A 16367-nucleotide genomic window follows, 5' to 3' on the forward strand; every position below is an offset into this window, starting at 1 on the left:
TTTTTTCTGGTTCTTACAATATTAATGGAACTCAATTCTGCATTCTGCATTTTAATTCTTACAATATTAATCTTAACTAGTTAACTAAAAGGTCCCTACGGTTAAAGAACTACACATTTTTCCATTTAGTCTATAACATAATGTAAATGTAACATGTCACAAGTCAAACATCCATGTATGTATATCACTGCTGTGAATTAAACCTGGTTCACTGTTTCTCAGTTTGGTTTAGGATCTTCACTCTGGACCACTCCATGCGACCAAAATCAGAGATAGTTCATGTCTCTATATATGTAAGTAAGAAAGTACTAACACATTGTTTTCCTGTACACTAACTCATTCTCAGAGGTTTTTTTTTTTTCATTATTTAAGATTAACTCATGAAATAAGGTTCTTCCTGCAGCTTAAATTCTTGCCATCATTTATTGAGCAAATCAAGAAACTGCCCTCTCCTGCAAAAAAAGACACTTAAATGTACTTGACTTATACTGATAGAAAAGTCTAAGTATATTTGGCCTATACTTGTACTCAGAGAAGCAGCAGCAAACAGTTGAAACAAGCAATAGAAGCATTGCTTATGCTCAAGTATCATCAAAAATTAAACAGCATATTTAATATCTCTATTATATCTTTTCATGTGACAACACTGAAGAAATTACACTTTGCTACACTTTTTTTTTGTAGCTGGATGAATTGATCCACACATAGCTCTCTCCATTTACTCCATATATGAGCCGCTGAAGATTAGGTGGATTCATTTTGTTTTCTACCAAAATTTAAGTCTATGCGAATCATTTCACACCGGACTGCTTTGTGAACGAATGTCAATACAAACGGACAAAACAAAGTAGAGGTTGTGCTAAAAAGTTGTTACTCAAGGATAGATCAGTAAACTGTTCATAATCCAGCTTACAGCCTTCAGAATGATACTGGATACGGCAGTAATGGAGGTAAGAGCACTTTATTACAGTTAATCAGAGATGATTTACAGATATAAAGTTTACTGGTTTATTAAGCACCACCTGAAGAGGCATACGATCTTTATATATTTGTTTACTGTTAGTTGTAACAAGTGTTTCTGTGTACTTAGCTGTGTATCTTGATAATAATCCAAGGGAGAGAGTGTTTATTGATAATATTTTAATGCACACTTGTACTATGTTTTAAGGTCTTACAGTGATTTTCTAGAGTGAAAACAGGCGCTTCATATTTTGTGTAAAGTACAATAAACGTTATAAATCTCATCAGTAAACAGGCTTATACTAATATAATGGAAAAAAACAAGAATGCAATATAAGTTATTAAACTAAATTAAATTAAACTAAACTACACCTGTTCTATCTCCATGCAGCATGCATTCGCAGTTTGACATTATAGTGCGTCCTCCTGCCTGAAGCTCCACCCTCTTAGGCCGAGTGCAGCAGCTAATTTGCATTTAAAGGGCCCACACTGAAACATCACGTTTTTGCTCAAGCCCAAAAAGTGTCAATTTTAACATGCTATCCACCTTATTCCAATGCCCCATGATGCTTTGTGCGAATTATGGGAGTAACTTCCGTTAAGCTGTAAACGGTCAAGAGAAAGGCTCGCTCTATGAACACAATAATGCATTTTTTATTTTTAAAATGGGTACAATGAGATGACATTATTCTACTCCCCCTTCAACCAACCAACGAACATTAAAAGCACATTTAAATGTGTAAAAGCATCAACAAGGTACTTTCAACAGGCTATGAAAAAGCGCTATTCTTTGCACAGCGATAATGGACGGGTTAAATATTACTTAATATAAACTATAGTGATGTCTTTATGTAACATACGTTGCCTTAATAAAAAAAATGTTCATAAACTTGTGTGATACTATTTCAAAGTGATTTCCATAATTTTTACAGATAATAAATTGTATTTGCCTGTGAAAACAAACCTGGACAGATACATGAGGCTTTGAGGAGAAAAACGAGAGATTCTTCGTGGATTCCAGTGAATTATTAATGGGATATATAGTCAATTATATCGGGAGAACAGACCACAAATGTGCAGTATATGTTGCCCTTTTTCATACTATTACAGCAGTACGCAAAGCAGTGGTCTCAAACTGCCGGCCCGCTTTCCCCCTCCACCCAGCCCGCAACTGATCTCAAAAATAAAACATAATCCGGCCGCTAAATTATTATTATTATTATTATTATTATTGTTCTCTAGTTGTCTCATACCATATTCCACATGCAAAGAAAAAGTCGCCGTTTTAAGGGGCCATTCACAGATATGGTGTCACATGAGCTGCCGCGCCACTTTCTCCTTCTTTCCAAAGCGCTTGCGCTCCCGTGGCGTCTGTCGTTGCTATGCTATGAACTGCGCTCTCCAAGATAACAAAGTTTCAGCAAAAGAAAAATTGATTTCTAGTCCTTGCATTAGCTCTACTACTATATACATTTATGGAGAATTAAAATATTAAAATAAAATATTGGATGAGAAATAAAAACCCACCCTGTACAGCTATGATCAGTTGTTCGGCTGAGCTATCGGTGTTGTTAAGGAAAGGCCGAAGCTCATCGGTTGGTCCTTGTCACATGAAAAGTTGAGATGTTTTCATCTCGCCGCGGCATAGGCGGGCCTGGAAAAACGAGCGCACCCCACCACATGGACGTCCCGACAGCGCCGCTTCTATTATGAGCGCGTTTGCCTAAATTACAGTAAAAGCACCTGCGCAAGTCGCGAGTGTCGATTTTAAACCACCGAAACGCGCCTGATGCGCGTCAAATGGCATCTTGGACAAATGTGGCTCAGCGCTGCTAGGTGTCTGGAAAGAAATATAATAGTTTACAAATGTATTCAGGGATTGCATTTGTTCAGTGTGGTTCAGTGCAAGATTTTGATGCTAAATAAAGTAAGGGAAAATATTTGCACTAACTGTTAAAACTGTATGTAACAATGATAGAGACACTGCTGTTTACATTTTTTTTTTTTTAAGTATGGCAAAAATATTTTAGGCAAGGCAATTTTATTTGTATAGCACATTTCATACACAATGATAATTCAAAGTGCTTTACATAAAGAAAAACTAAATGCATAATAATAAAAATGGAACGCATAAGAAATAGAAATAACAGTAAAAACAGGGAATTCCGCTATCTGTCTGGAAGAGTTAGGAAGTTTCAGGGAGTTTTTTTGTTGTCTGTCAGAGCGGATCTTAACGGATCTATCCATCAGAGCGGATCTAAATTTTAGAAATTACATTTGAAGTAAATGAAAAATAAAGTACATTTTCAGAAATTTTGCGCTTTCTTGTGCTTGAATATTAAAATGGCCCTTCTATTAGTTGTCAATCACAAAAACGGCCCCTAGCCAATTTGAGTTTGAGACACCTGATGCAAAGTGACAAAATAAAATAATCACAAGGATAGAAAGCAGTGGCTGAAAAGAGCTTTTTGCCATAGATATTCTTGTTATAACGTTACGTTAAAATACCAAGCGTTATTATTCTCATGATGTTTGAAAATAAAACATAATAGAAAAATTGACTGCTCATTCAGTCAAACTGACGGATAAGCTTTATTTGTAGGGCAGCCTTTATGATTTGAAACGTTTTTTGAATGGAAGTTCTCCAAACGGAAAGTGCAACCAATAATTCGAAACGCAGTAGGCTCATCAGGAATAAGGTCAATAAAAAATTATCTGTGGGGTATTTTGAGCTAAAACACACTTTGGTGACATCGGAGACTTATTTTACATCTTGTAACAGGGGGCATAATAGGTCATCTCAAGAGAAGTGTTAGGATAATACAACATCAGCAATCACAGACATTGGCAATAAAGGGTTAGTTCTCCCAAAAATTAAAATAATGTCATTTATTACTCTTAGTTACCCTAAGTTACTGTTGCTTTGTCTGACAAGCCATGGTGCTGTCACGCCACATGCAGTGAAAAATACATTGTGGATCAATGAGGACACTGACAACATGTCAACAGACAAGACAGAACAGGTTACTTATGATATTAAACAAAGTACCAGCTTTAAAATGTGTAATTTCTTAAGAAATTTGAACAATAAAAAACATTTTGTGGCTCTTTAATGTGTCGTGACAGATCGCTGTAGCGCCTCAGCTAAAGTAACTCATGAACCGATCATCACTTCCCACTAGTTAATTTATAGCATCAAATAAACATGAATGAACATGAGAAGGAATGTTGTTTAACCCTTTCGAGCGTGAGTTTAAAATATTCTAACTGACCCCCCAAAGTGATTTTTTTTTTTAAGGCGACTGTTATTTTAGAATGGTGATGTGCCGTGCGTGTCACGTACGCTGAACGCAGCCACAATAACACTGTATGACAGATGGATCGCTATTATTTTGTTTTTCCTTTTTTATTTAAAATATTTACAAACTTGCTTACCATGTCATCAAATATCTGATATTCCGATTCTCAAATATGTGTGAGTGTGTTTTGTCATTTAAAAACCTTTATAAATGATGTTTATCTTGATCTATAACGCGAGATGGACGCCGCCATCTCTTTGCCCAGTAGTCCTGTCAGTCGGATTTACAGCAGGTGAATTCATCAGTTTCTCACAAAATATATATGCAAGTAAGTGGCTGGTTAACTGGAAGAATAATAGAGTAAACTTTATAGTTACTTAGGCCCATTATGTGTGTCTGATATGAATAAATGTCGGTAAATTATATTTTAATTCACTGTTATTGCTGTTTCCACTGATGTCTGACATCAGTGTGTATTTTATAAACGCTAAATGTATTGTTTTACTGGTGCTCATTCTTATTTAAATGTATGAAACCTTAAAAAAAAAATTACATTATGTGGCTGAAAACACTGCATAGTTGTTATATATGACAAGTGCTGCATGCGTCCGTCCCACAGCCAAAACGCAAAAGCGCAGTTTGAATCTAACAGTTATGTGATGTCGCTGAATGTTCGAAATCCCATATGTGGGACCGTACGCCCAGGGGCACAGAAATAAAAATTCCATATGTCGGACGTACCGCTCAAAGGGTTAAAACGCAGAAAGACGCAAATACACACCATTTTTCAAGTTCAAGTCCACCGAGGTTAATCTTCTAACTCCTGAATGCTTTGTCGGGACAAAAGGGTGGATTCATGATTGGTTAGATCGCTTGTCAATCAAACTCCTGGAGAAGGGTCAATTACCTACCCTCACATTTTGTTCCAAACCCATTAGACCTTTGTTCATCTTCGGAACACAAATTAAGAAATTTTCTGATCCATAATACATCCACCCTCCATAAACAGCTATGCAACTGGAACTTTGACACTTAAAAAGTTAATAAAATTGATTGTAAAACTAATCCATATGAATTGAGTGTTTTATATAAAATTTTCTGAAGGGAACCAATCACTTTGTATGATGAACAGATTTAAAGGGTTATTTTACCCCAAAAAAGAATGTTCTGTCATTAATTATGCACGCTCATGTCATTCCAAACCCATAAGACCTTCAGTTATCTTCGGAACACAAATTAAGATATTTTTGATGAAATCTGAGACATTTCTGATCCCTCCATAGACAGCAACACAACGACCACTTTTAAGGCCCAGAAAGGAACTAAAGACATCATTAACTCCCTTGGGTCGGCGGTCACGCTGGCGATACCACCGTGGTTTTTTTCTTACCAGTGTGAAAGAGACTCAAAATACTCAGTCAATGTTGAACATACAATTAAGAGCTATACACCATTTTAATCTGTTGAATATCTTCTTTTATTTGTGTACACTCAGAGTAAAAACAAAATGTTGTGCTTTTTGCAAAATAAAGAAAACAAACATGATGCATGATCTCTCGTCTCCCTCTGAACAAAGTCCAATCTGATAGTTCTCCGAAAATGAACTGTAACTTAGTGAATACTAATGACAAAAAAAATTAGACTTATGTTTAAAAAATGTTGAAATGTCAGGTTTTAAATCGTGTAAGTCAAATCGAAAACAAAAATTCTGTGTTTATGTAATCTGTATGAAAAGAGAGCCATGTCAGAAGTCCATGATTCAGCTCATTATCCGCTAATGTGGCCACACCCACGGAGGGAGCACTATTCAGAGGCAAATTCTGAGGCAATACTTGTATGCATCGTCTCAATCATGTATTTATTGTCTTGAAAAGTGTTTATCTGGAAGTTAAAGCCATGGTTAGCGACCTCTAGAAGACATGCCATTAGTTCCTGGCTCCTGTTCTTCTTTAGATGAATTTGTGGACTAAAAATGCACAGAGCGCCCTCCGGATGCAAGTATGAATTGAAAACACAGTATCCAGCGCTCATAGTGATGACAATAAATATTGAATAAATATTACTCCTCTGTATAGAAAATTGACATAAACATATGAGAATCCATCAATTTTTTTTAATCAACTTTTAAGCTAAAAGCCTATATGAAATGCCATAGAGGTAACATAATTGTTCAGAGACTTTGCATCACAGTAATACATTATATTTTAAAGAATATAATAGAATACCGTTATTTTAAATTGTAATAATATTTTACAGTATTGCTGTTTATGATGAGCTGAGAAAGAGAAATATTATCTTAATGTTATCAAATGACGAGAATACTTTTTGTGCGCAAAAACAAAACAAAAATAATGACTTTATTCACCAATTTGAATCGTTGTCATACGTAGTGAACTCAGTGCAGGCTTCCTTGTTTACGTCTGAATGCCAATTCAGCATTGGCTGGAATTTGTAAGTTAATAACTGTTCAGGACAAACAAGGAACTCATGAACAACCATCACATAACATAAAAAACGTAAATCATCCAGGTAACCACACACTGTGTTAAGAACCAATGGTTCAAATACTTTTGAACATGGCCATTTTAATAAATTCAGCATTTTTTTTCTTGTGGACTATATATATTAACATCTTTTATGTAAAATATCTTAGTCAGGACGGCACTAAACAAACAAACAAAAAAAAAACGTTCATTTTGTATGATCTCTCATTTTGTTAAAATTATTCACATTTTCACCCTTGAAAATTGACCCTTTAGCATTTTTAAGGTGCCCTAAAATGCTTTTTCACAAGTTATAATTTAAGTCTAAGTTGTCCCCTGAATGTGTTTGTGAAGTTTCAGCTCAAAATACCCCATAGATGTTTTTTTTTTAATAAATTTTTTTAACTTCCTATTTTGGGGCATCATTAAATTTCCCCTTTAAATGATCACGCTCCCTGCCCCAAGCTCATGACTCTATAATACATTGCATATACAAAGTTCACACAGCTAATATAACCCTCAAAATGGATACAAAGTGTCCGTCATGCAGCATAACCGATTATGTAAGTATGGTATTTATTTGGATGTTTACATTTGATTCTGAATGAGTTTGAGGCTGTGCTCCATGGCTAATGGGCTAAAGCTAAAATTACACACTGTTGGAGAGATTTATAAAGAATGAAGTTGTTTATAAATTATACAGACAAAGTGCTTAATAATGAAAATAACGACTGCTCTTGTCTCTGTGAATACAGTAAGAAACAATGGTAACTTTAACCACATTTAACAGTACATTAGCAACATGCTAACAACAAGCAACATGCTTTGCTTTACAAAGACAATTTACAAATATCACTAAAAATATCATTTATCATGTCAGTTATTATTGCTCCATCTGCCATTTTTCGCTGTTGTCCTTGCTTGCTTACCTGCATAAAGTCTGATGATTCAGCTGTGCACAGATCCAGACGTTAATACTGGGTGCCCTTGTCTATTGCCTTGAACATGGGCTGGCATATACAAAATTTGGGGGCGTACATATTAATGATCCTGACTGTTATACAGTTGGTGTTATGTTGAGATTCGCCTGTTCTTCTGAGGTCTTTTAAACAAAGGAGATTCACATAAGAAGGAGAAAACAATGGTGTTTGAGACTCACTGTATGTCATTTCCATGTACTGAACTCTTGTTATTTAACTATGCCGAGGTAAATTAAATTTTCAATTCTGTGGCACCTTTAAAAAATCCCTGCTTTAGAACCTTATGCCTAAATGCAGCTGTGCACAACTATGACATTTGCTGTAGGATATTTGCCCCTTTACATTACAGTGCTAAACAACTTTGGTCCTTGGTCCAGGGTTATTACACTGTGTTATTTGTGGTATGGGATCATGTAAACTGAAAATGTTGAAATGCTTTCTAACTAATACAACAATAATCGAGAACTTTGATAATGAATGTACAAATGTATTGGTATTCATTTCAACACTGTATGCTTGCAGCAGCATGATTAATATTCAATAGGCAGTGATTAATATTGTCACCTCACAGCAAAGTGTTTCCTTAATACAGACATGCACATCTGAAAAATTGAGGATTATAAATTTTCCATTGAATGTGTTTTCCACACATTGCATGCTGGGAAGCATTCAGTTCTTTCTGACCATTTTCTCTATGGTCTGCTTTTTCTAGTTTCAAATGTCTCAGTATAGGGTTTCTCTCACATACTCCAAATAACAAATGCACATTCTGATCAGATAACTTATTAACCAATACTTTAGAATGGCAGTATGCCATGAATGTGTTTGTGAAAGTTGATGGGTGGTTTTTAGGGAGTTTGAGCTTGTAAATAATATGTGTGCTTTTCTCATCTCTATTCACAATTTAGATCAAATGGTGTGTTGACAAAGGCCTAAAAGTTTAAACCTGGAGAGCAAGAGCAGCTTTGTACACTTAAAAAACAGACTATGCATTGTTTGATATTTAATTTGCTGTATTTGCTTTGTATCCAGAATTACAGAGTTTAAAAATACAGCTAGATATAAAACCAATAAGATTTACTTTAAAATTACAAAGAAGAATGTTAAATTGTTAGTTTGGATATCAACTTTTCATATAGAGTATTGAGCTACATGTTTAATTACAGATTATGATTATTCATGTAATTTTACATGAATTTGTATGTAATATAAGAAAACAGAAAAAAAAAACTATAAAAATGATACAGTAATTTATTTGTATAAAAAACGAGAATTACTGTAATTTGTCATTAATAAAATAATCCTTAAAATAATAGTCAAGTTGTTAATTTACAGATAATTTTATTATTGATATTGTTTGTAATTTTTTTGTGTAATTGTGTACTAAAAGTTTACTACTGTTACACTAGTATATTTAAAAGTATACTTGTATATTAATATAAAATATAAACATTTATATAAAATATATAATGTATATACATATACATTATATATTTTATACACTAAGAAGATGGCCACTTTAGTCCCAAGTAGTATTGAAATAGTACACTACTTAAAAAACAGTACTTGAAAATATACTTGAACTTTTCTGAAGTATAATCAATAAAATTAACTTATTTTGAATACTTACATTTTGTAAGGGCTCCCTAACTGATCTTTATATCCTCAGAATGCTGCTGGGAAGAAGGTCAAGAAATCAACAACCAAAGTTGTAGATGGCATTCTGTCAAAGAGCTACCACATCCCTGATATTTCAAAGTACAGTCAATCTCATTTTCCATCTTAGTCAAAAATCTTGTAGAATAAAATCTCTGATGCTTATGGAAGTAAATATTAGCATGCTGTTCAGTCTTTTAAGATGGCACCATTTTGAAGCTGCTGTTTTTATATCAGCTCTTATAAGACTTTTAATTCAATCTCTCCAGACCTGGTGTATGGAAGATAACAGCACATTACAAAGGTGACGAGAAAAATCCTGCCGTGCGTGAATTTAAAGTCCAGAAATGTGGTAAATAAAATTAAACTAGATATGGAAATTCACATATTTTCCAACTCTTATCAATATCTATACAAATATGTTTATTCTCATATATTATATTGCATCTAACTCAAATTCAATGCATTTTTTGTCAGTTCCTCCCAGCTTTGAGGTTACTGTTCAGGCAGAGAAAGCCTTTCTGCTTGTGAATGCGGAGGCATTCACATTCACCATTCAAGCCTCGTAAGTTCACATTCAGATCAAATAACACTCTTCAAGAGATAGTTTACCCCAAAAGAAGAATTCTGTCATTATTTATGCATCCTTATGCCAAACCTGAATTTTGAGATTTTTGTCATTCTCATATTACGTTCAGCACTTCCAGGTTCTATGTCAGAACGGCGACTCATTATTGGCGGTTACTGCATCAGCATCACATGAATGCTTCGTGCTGCTCATGTGAACCGCCTCTGCTAATACTGAACCCGAGCTCTGAAGCAGAATCTGGAAGCACTGAATGTAAATAATGTATTCTTGTGGCTTCATAAAATTAAGGTTGAACCACTGCAGTCACGTCGACTTTTTTAACAATGTCTTTAAACCTTTCTGGACTTTGAAAGTGGTGATTATATTGCTGTCTATAGACAAGTCAGGGATCATCAGGGATTTCATTAAAAATATCTTAATTTGTATTTCAAAGATGAACAAAAGGTCTTACAGGTGTGGAATGACATGAGGGTTAGTAATTAATGACAGAACCTAATCTAAAATTAATGACAGACAAATTAAATTTTTGTGTGAACTAACCCTTTAATGGTATCAATGTGAAATTACTAAATTTGACAGGAGATTAAAAATGTTTTCTTCTTAATCGTTTGGAAGACACACATATGGCAAGGTAATTGATGGTGCTTTCAACTGTCGGTTTGGGGTGGATAAAGACGAGTCAGAGAACAATCCTAGAGAAATCAAATTCATCAAGGGACTAAAGAAAACTGGATCTGTGAGTAGACACAATCATCCATTCAATCACCAAGATGAGTAAGTATACTCATAGATTACTCTTTAATATTCTTTTATGGTGTTTTTGCCTTTTTAGGTGAAAGGAGGCCATGCTGAGATTATAGTTAAAATTTCAGAAATCAAGCAAAAACTTCATTCAACATTAGAAAAATTGGCAGCGACTCAGGCCCGATTCTACATTGCTGTCACAGTCACAGATATTTTAAGTAATCAATCATGAAACAAGACATGTTTTATTCAAAGTTAATTGAACTTTAAGACTAAGGCCCAGATTTACTAAAAGCTTGTGCCAGCACAAACCTTCTTTTGGCATTAAAAAACTACTGTCAGGATTTACTAAAGACACGCAATGAAAAGGCATGCACACCCTTACGAAAAAAGAATTTTATTAAATGATTAGTTCACTTCTGAATTAAAATTTTAATTACCGTTTACCACTTTGGGGAATGTCACATGTGACCCGATGTCTGAAAGCCAACCATCCAACAACTCCAATCTCTATTGGCTGGCGACAGCCTGTGACGTAATATGGCGCGACCCGGAAGTATATAAAGAGCGCCTAGAGAATCAGTCAGTATCTTATCGTCTTGAGGGACTGTTCAGCAGGCAGCCCTAGGCATGGCATGGCAACGCAGAGTCTCGTTCCCTGTTCTCAGGGAACCATGGTTACATATGTAACCTGAGACGTTCCGTTTCGAAAGGGAACTCAACTCTGCGTTTAGCGCTTTGGGGAACGATATACCCACACCGCCATGCTCGAGGAGGGTGCATGCCAAAGATGGCTACCCTAGAGAACCCTAGAGAACGGAAGCTAAAAAACTAGCACCGCAGCTCAAGCTTGAATGCAAATCCAAGGGGTCCAGGGAAACATGATATAGCATGATAAAGGTTCTAGAAAGTGGGGCCTAGCATACACTGCATAACTTATTTACGCAAAGATAAGGGCCTACCGCCTGAGATACAGCACCAGGCAAGCTATGACAAGCTATAACCTTAGCTGTTAAAGTCAGCCATAACACCTACATAATAAAGGAGGGGGGAATGGGCATACAGCCTAGCAACTCCCACAGGAGGAGGCCAGAACTAGGAACTATACAACCTTACAAGGGATAGTAATAATAAGGGTGATGTAATAGACAAACACCTAACCTAGCTCTAGCCTAGCCACTAGCTATGTCCTACTGGGGCAAGCAAAGCCTGGGCTTCACTTAAAATCCTCTCAGATATGAGTAGAAAATAAAGCACTACAAGCTAATAGTGCCAGGCGGACGATTAAAGCCGTCCTGCACACAAATAACTGAAGTGACGAGTGCTAACTCAAACCAAACTAACAGTATTAGCTGAGAAGCTATTCTAACATAGGAGGCTACAAATTAGTGGCCATAATGCAGCCTGCATGTGAAATCTAGCCAACCTAATGATTCAGTTATTTTGCCCAAAAGAACCCCTTCTAACTTTACAGACTACATGCTCAGGAAAGCTATATAGTGAACACAAGGTCTACACTTTTTATAAACATAAGAATATAGACCCAGCTTACCTTCCTGCTGCTCATAGAATGAAGATTTCTCCTCCTTATTTTCTTGCATTAAGAAGGATGAAATCAAAAGGTCTTTTAAGCTTAAAAGCACTTTTCACTATCAAGCCAGAAGGCGGCCTTAGAAAAATATTATCAAAGGCCCAGCTGTCAGCCTGACTGTTAAAGAAGCACCTGAGCATGTAAAATGAAACCAAAAACTCAGGAGTCGGAGGAAGAAGGGGCGAGGGCAAATGCAAAGTCGCCCTCGCAACGAGAGGTAATCGATTACAGATGCTACTGGTGTATGTGATCGATCACCTCCTCCAAAACCTGCCTCTTCCTCCTCGAGTCCAGCCGTCTCTGCGCCTTGCTCCGAAAGGAGGAGGCGCCCATGCGGCCATACTGGACCTCTGGCCCTATCTCAGAGCCTTAGCTCAAGATGGACCAGCCTCCTGGTTAATTACATGCTCAGAAAAACTATACAGGAAAACAAGGTCTCATTTTAAAAACATAAAATATAGACCCATCTCATCTTCCTGCACCTCAAAGACCAAAGAGTCCTAATATTCCTTTTTTTTTTTTTTTTTTTTTTTTTTACATGAAAAAGGATAGAATCTAGGGTTCTTTTAAGCCTAAAAAAAGGCTGACAGAAATAACCTGAGGGGCAACCCATTTCGTACAATCAAGGTAACGCGCAGATGCCTTCATTCCTTGGTCATATAGAAGAAACACTTGTTTCTGTTTCAGAGCCCTGTGTTGGGGGCGCCCTGTCATCGCAATATAGTTTCGACAGACACATCCAACACGGGGTGAGGGGCAGTCATGGAAGGCTGCTCTACCCAAGGTCTGTGGAGCAAATAGCATCTTTCCTGGCACATAAATTGCCTGGAGATGTTAGCAGTTTGGCTAGCCTTGCGGCATTTTCTCTCAGACCTCATGGGCAACCATGTCCTAGTCAGAACAGACAATACGGCCTTAGGTCTGAGGTCATGTGCCTTGTGCAAGCTGGCGCATGAGATCCTCCTTTGGTCTCAGGGAAAATTGCTCTCTCTGAGGGCAATGTATATCCAGGGACATCTGAATGTTGGAGCAGACATCCTGTCGAGGCAGGGGCTGAGGCACGGGGAATGGAGACTGCACCCTGAGATGGTGCAGCTTATTTGGAGAAAGATTGGACAGCACAGGTGGATCTCTACGCAAGCCAAGAGAACTCGCACTGTCCTCTGTGGTTCTCCCTTGTTCATCCAGCCCCATGCTATGGCACAGCTGTGGTCGAGGCTGCGGCTGTACGCATTTCCCCCGATCGCTCTGCACCCAGAAGTTCTAGAGAGAGTTTGGTAGGATGGGGTCAGGCTGCTGCTGGTAGCCCCATGCTGGCCGGCCCGAGTGTGGTTTTCGGACATAATTGCTCACATCGACTGTCTCCCATGGGAGATTCCGGTCAGGAGAGATCTCCTGACTCATGCTGAGGGCTCAATATTTCTATCCGGAGATGTGGAAACTCTGGGTCTGCTCCCTGAGGGGGACCAGCTCATAAATTCGGGTCTCTCTGCTGAGGTGGTAGAGACCATACTTAACTCTAGAGCTCCCTCCACAAGGAAATTGTATACTCTCAAGTGGAGAATATTTTCTACATGGTCTAGGAGGAGTCAACTCGACCCAGTTAACTGCCTGGTGGCTTCAGTGCTGGAATTCCTCCAGGACCACTTTCTGGCTGGTCTTACTCTGAAGGTGTATGTGGCTGGTCTTACTCTGAAGGTGTATGTGGCGGCTATATCTGCCTTCCACACACCGTCCTTCCACACACCTTTAGTTGGTACATCCCTAGGGAGACACAATCTAATTACTCGTTTCCTCTGTGGAGCTTTGAGGATGAGTCCTACGGCTCAAGTCAGAATTCCCTCCTGGGATCTGACTGTCATTCTAGAAGGGTTATCCTTAGCACCCTTCGAGCCATTGGACACAGCATCTGACAAATTTGTCACACTTGAGTTGGCATTTTTTGTTGGTTATAACGTCCCTCAAAAAAGTTGGGGACTTACAAGCTCTCTGTCTGTGCCTCCATCTTGTTTGGAGTTTGCCCCTGGTAGTGTCAAAGCTATCCTGCACCCTAGGCCGGGTTACGTACCTAAGGTACCCACTAATGTGGCGAGGTCCACAGTCCTCCAGGCCTTCCATCCTCCTTCAACATCGGCTGAACACGAGAGGCTGCAGTTGCTCTGTCCAGTCAGAGCCCTCCAGTGTTTTGTCAGAAAGACTTCTCATTGGAGAAAATCAGATTATTTGTATGCTTCAGGCCCCCAAAGAAGGGTTGCCCAGCTTCTAAACCAAGCATCAGTGGGTGGATTGTAGAGGCCATATCCAAGACATATGAGGTGTGCGGGTTGCCTTCACCTCTGCCTCTTAGGGCCCATTCCACTCAAAGTGTGGCATTGTCCTGTGCACTATGGTAGAGGGCCTCCCCCCAAGACATTTGTGATGTGGCGGGTTGGTCTTCCCCACACAACTTCATTAGGTTCTACAGTTTGGATCTACCGGTCACGCCTGGCTCTCAATTGCTTAAGTCCTAGTTTGTGCCATTTCTGCTTCCCATCAGGACAGGCATTCTGTCAGTATGGAGACATGGATATTCGTTCCCCAAAGCGTTGCCATGGCAACGCAGTGTCTCAGGTTACGCATCTAACCATGATGCATAACCTGATTTTCTCCTGAGAGGGGAACGATACTCTGCGTCGCCATGGCAATGCTTTGGGGAATCCCTTCAGCATAAGCGCTCCTGAAGACATGTACAACTAGTCCAATCGTGATTGATGCAATGTCATCCTGTGACCTATGCCGGCTGAATGCAGAAGCTATAAAAGAGCCATCAAACACAGCTGTTTCAGCTACTGATCTGAAGCAAGTGGCTGACAGGTATGCATGAAGCATGGCAAGGGGACGCAGCATCTCGTTCCCCTCTCAGGGAACCATGGTTAAATGCGTAACCTGAGACATTCCCTTTCGAGGGAACGAGACGCTGCGTCGCCATGGCAACACTTTGGGGAACGAATATCCATGTCTCCATACTGACAGAATGCCTGTCCTGATGGGATGCAGAAATGGCACAAACTAGGACTTAAGCAATTGAGAGCCAGGCGTAACTGGTAGATCCTCAAGGAACGAGATGCTGCGTCCCCTAGCTGAAACAGCTGTATTTGATGGCTCTTTTATAGCTTCTGTGTTCAACCGGCATTCGTCACAGGATGACATTGCATCAATCACAATTTGACTAGTTGTACACGTCTTCAGGAGCGCTTATGCTGAAGGGATTCCCCAAAGCGTTGCCATGGCAACGCAGAGTATCGTTCCCCTCTCAGGGAACCATGGTGACATGCGTAACCTGAGACGTTTTCTGAGATACTTCAGAGTGTACTTTCATCCGCTAAAAATGTGCTACAAGAATTAAAATAGTAAACTATTAGTATACTTTTAAGTTTGCGTGTAGTTCAGATGCAGCACAAATGAGAAACATAGTTGTGCACTTTGAAGTTTATTACTGTTACATTTATAGAACACTTAAACATATAATTTTATATATTAATAATTGGGCCAATTTAGACCCAAACATTATTGAAATAGTTTACTTAAAAGTTTACTACTAGTACATTGGTATTAGTATACTTACTACATAAAGTATAGTTAAAATATACTTGAACATTACTAGTATACTTAATAAAATTAACTTGAAGTATACTTTTTCGTAAGGGCAGTTATTTTTGTGGCTGACCTTACTGCATGCGTTTGTAGGAGTTTCCCTTTCATACGCATAATTTATGGGAGGAGAGTATTCATTTCATCATGCAATGTGATTTAATAAGGTTTGCGTTATATGCTGGTATTTGCACCATTATTTATAATTGAAAAGCATGCCTAAACCTATTTTGCTCTTGACACAGCTGCATCAATGTTATTTTCAAATTGTCAGTAGATCCTTCACAAAACATTCCACTCCCATAATTGCTTTTATGGGATTGCAATTTCATGGCAATTAGCCCTGTTTAGTAAATCTGGACCCCCAAAAAAAGCAAGATTAATTGAACAGACTTTTGATTAAACAGACAAATGTCATTCGTCTGCATGCGCTTT

The 16367-nt window shown here is 38.1% G+C and overlaps 1 protein-coding gene across 1 annotated transcript in view; it reads left to right on the forward strand.

Moving 5' to 3' along the window:
* The window catches only part of LOC137029164 (uncharacterized), a 178636-nt gene that overhangs the window by 14225 nt on the left and 148044 nt on the right, over positions 1-16367 (forward strand). The window contains exons 5-10 of the mRNA XM_067398702.1: positions 223-293; positions 9392-9480; positions 9648-9730; positions 9856-9943; positions 10583-10703; positions 10800-10929. Of these exons, the coding sequence (XP_067254803.1) occupies positions 223-293; positions 9392-9480; positions 9648-9730; positions 9856-9943; positions 10583-10703; positions 10800-10929 (582 nt within the window). The remainder of the gene's footprint in view (positions 1-222; positions 294-9391; positions 9481-9647; positions 9731-9855; positions 9944-10582; positions 10704-10799; positions 10930-16367) is intronic.

The sequence above is a fragment of the Chanodichthys erythropterus genome, chromosome 2 (assembly GCF_024489055.1).
Source record: "Chanodichthys erythropterus isolate Z2021 chromosome 2, ASM2448905v1, whole genome shotgun sequence".
NCBI lineage: Eukaryota > Metazoa > Chordata > Actinopteri > Cypriniformes > Xenocyprididae > Chanodichthys > Chanodichthys erythropterus.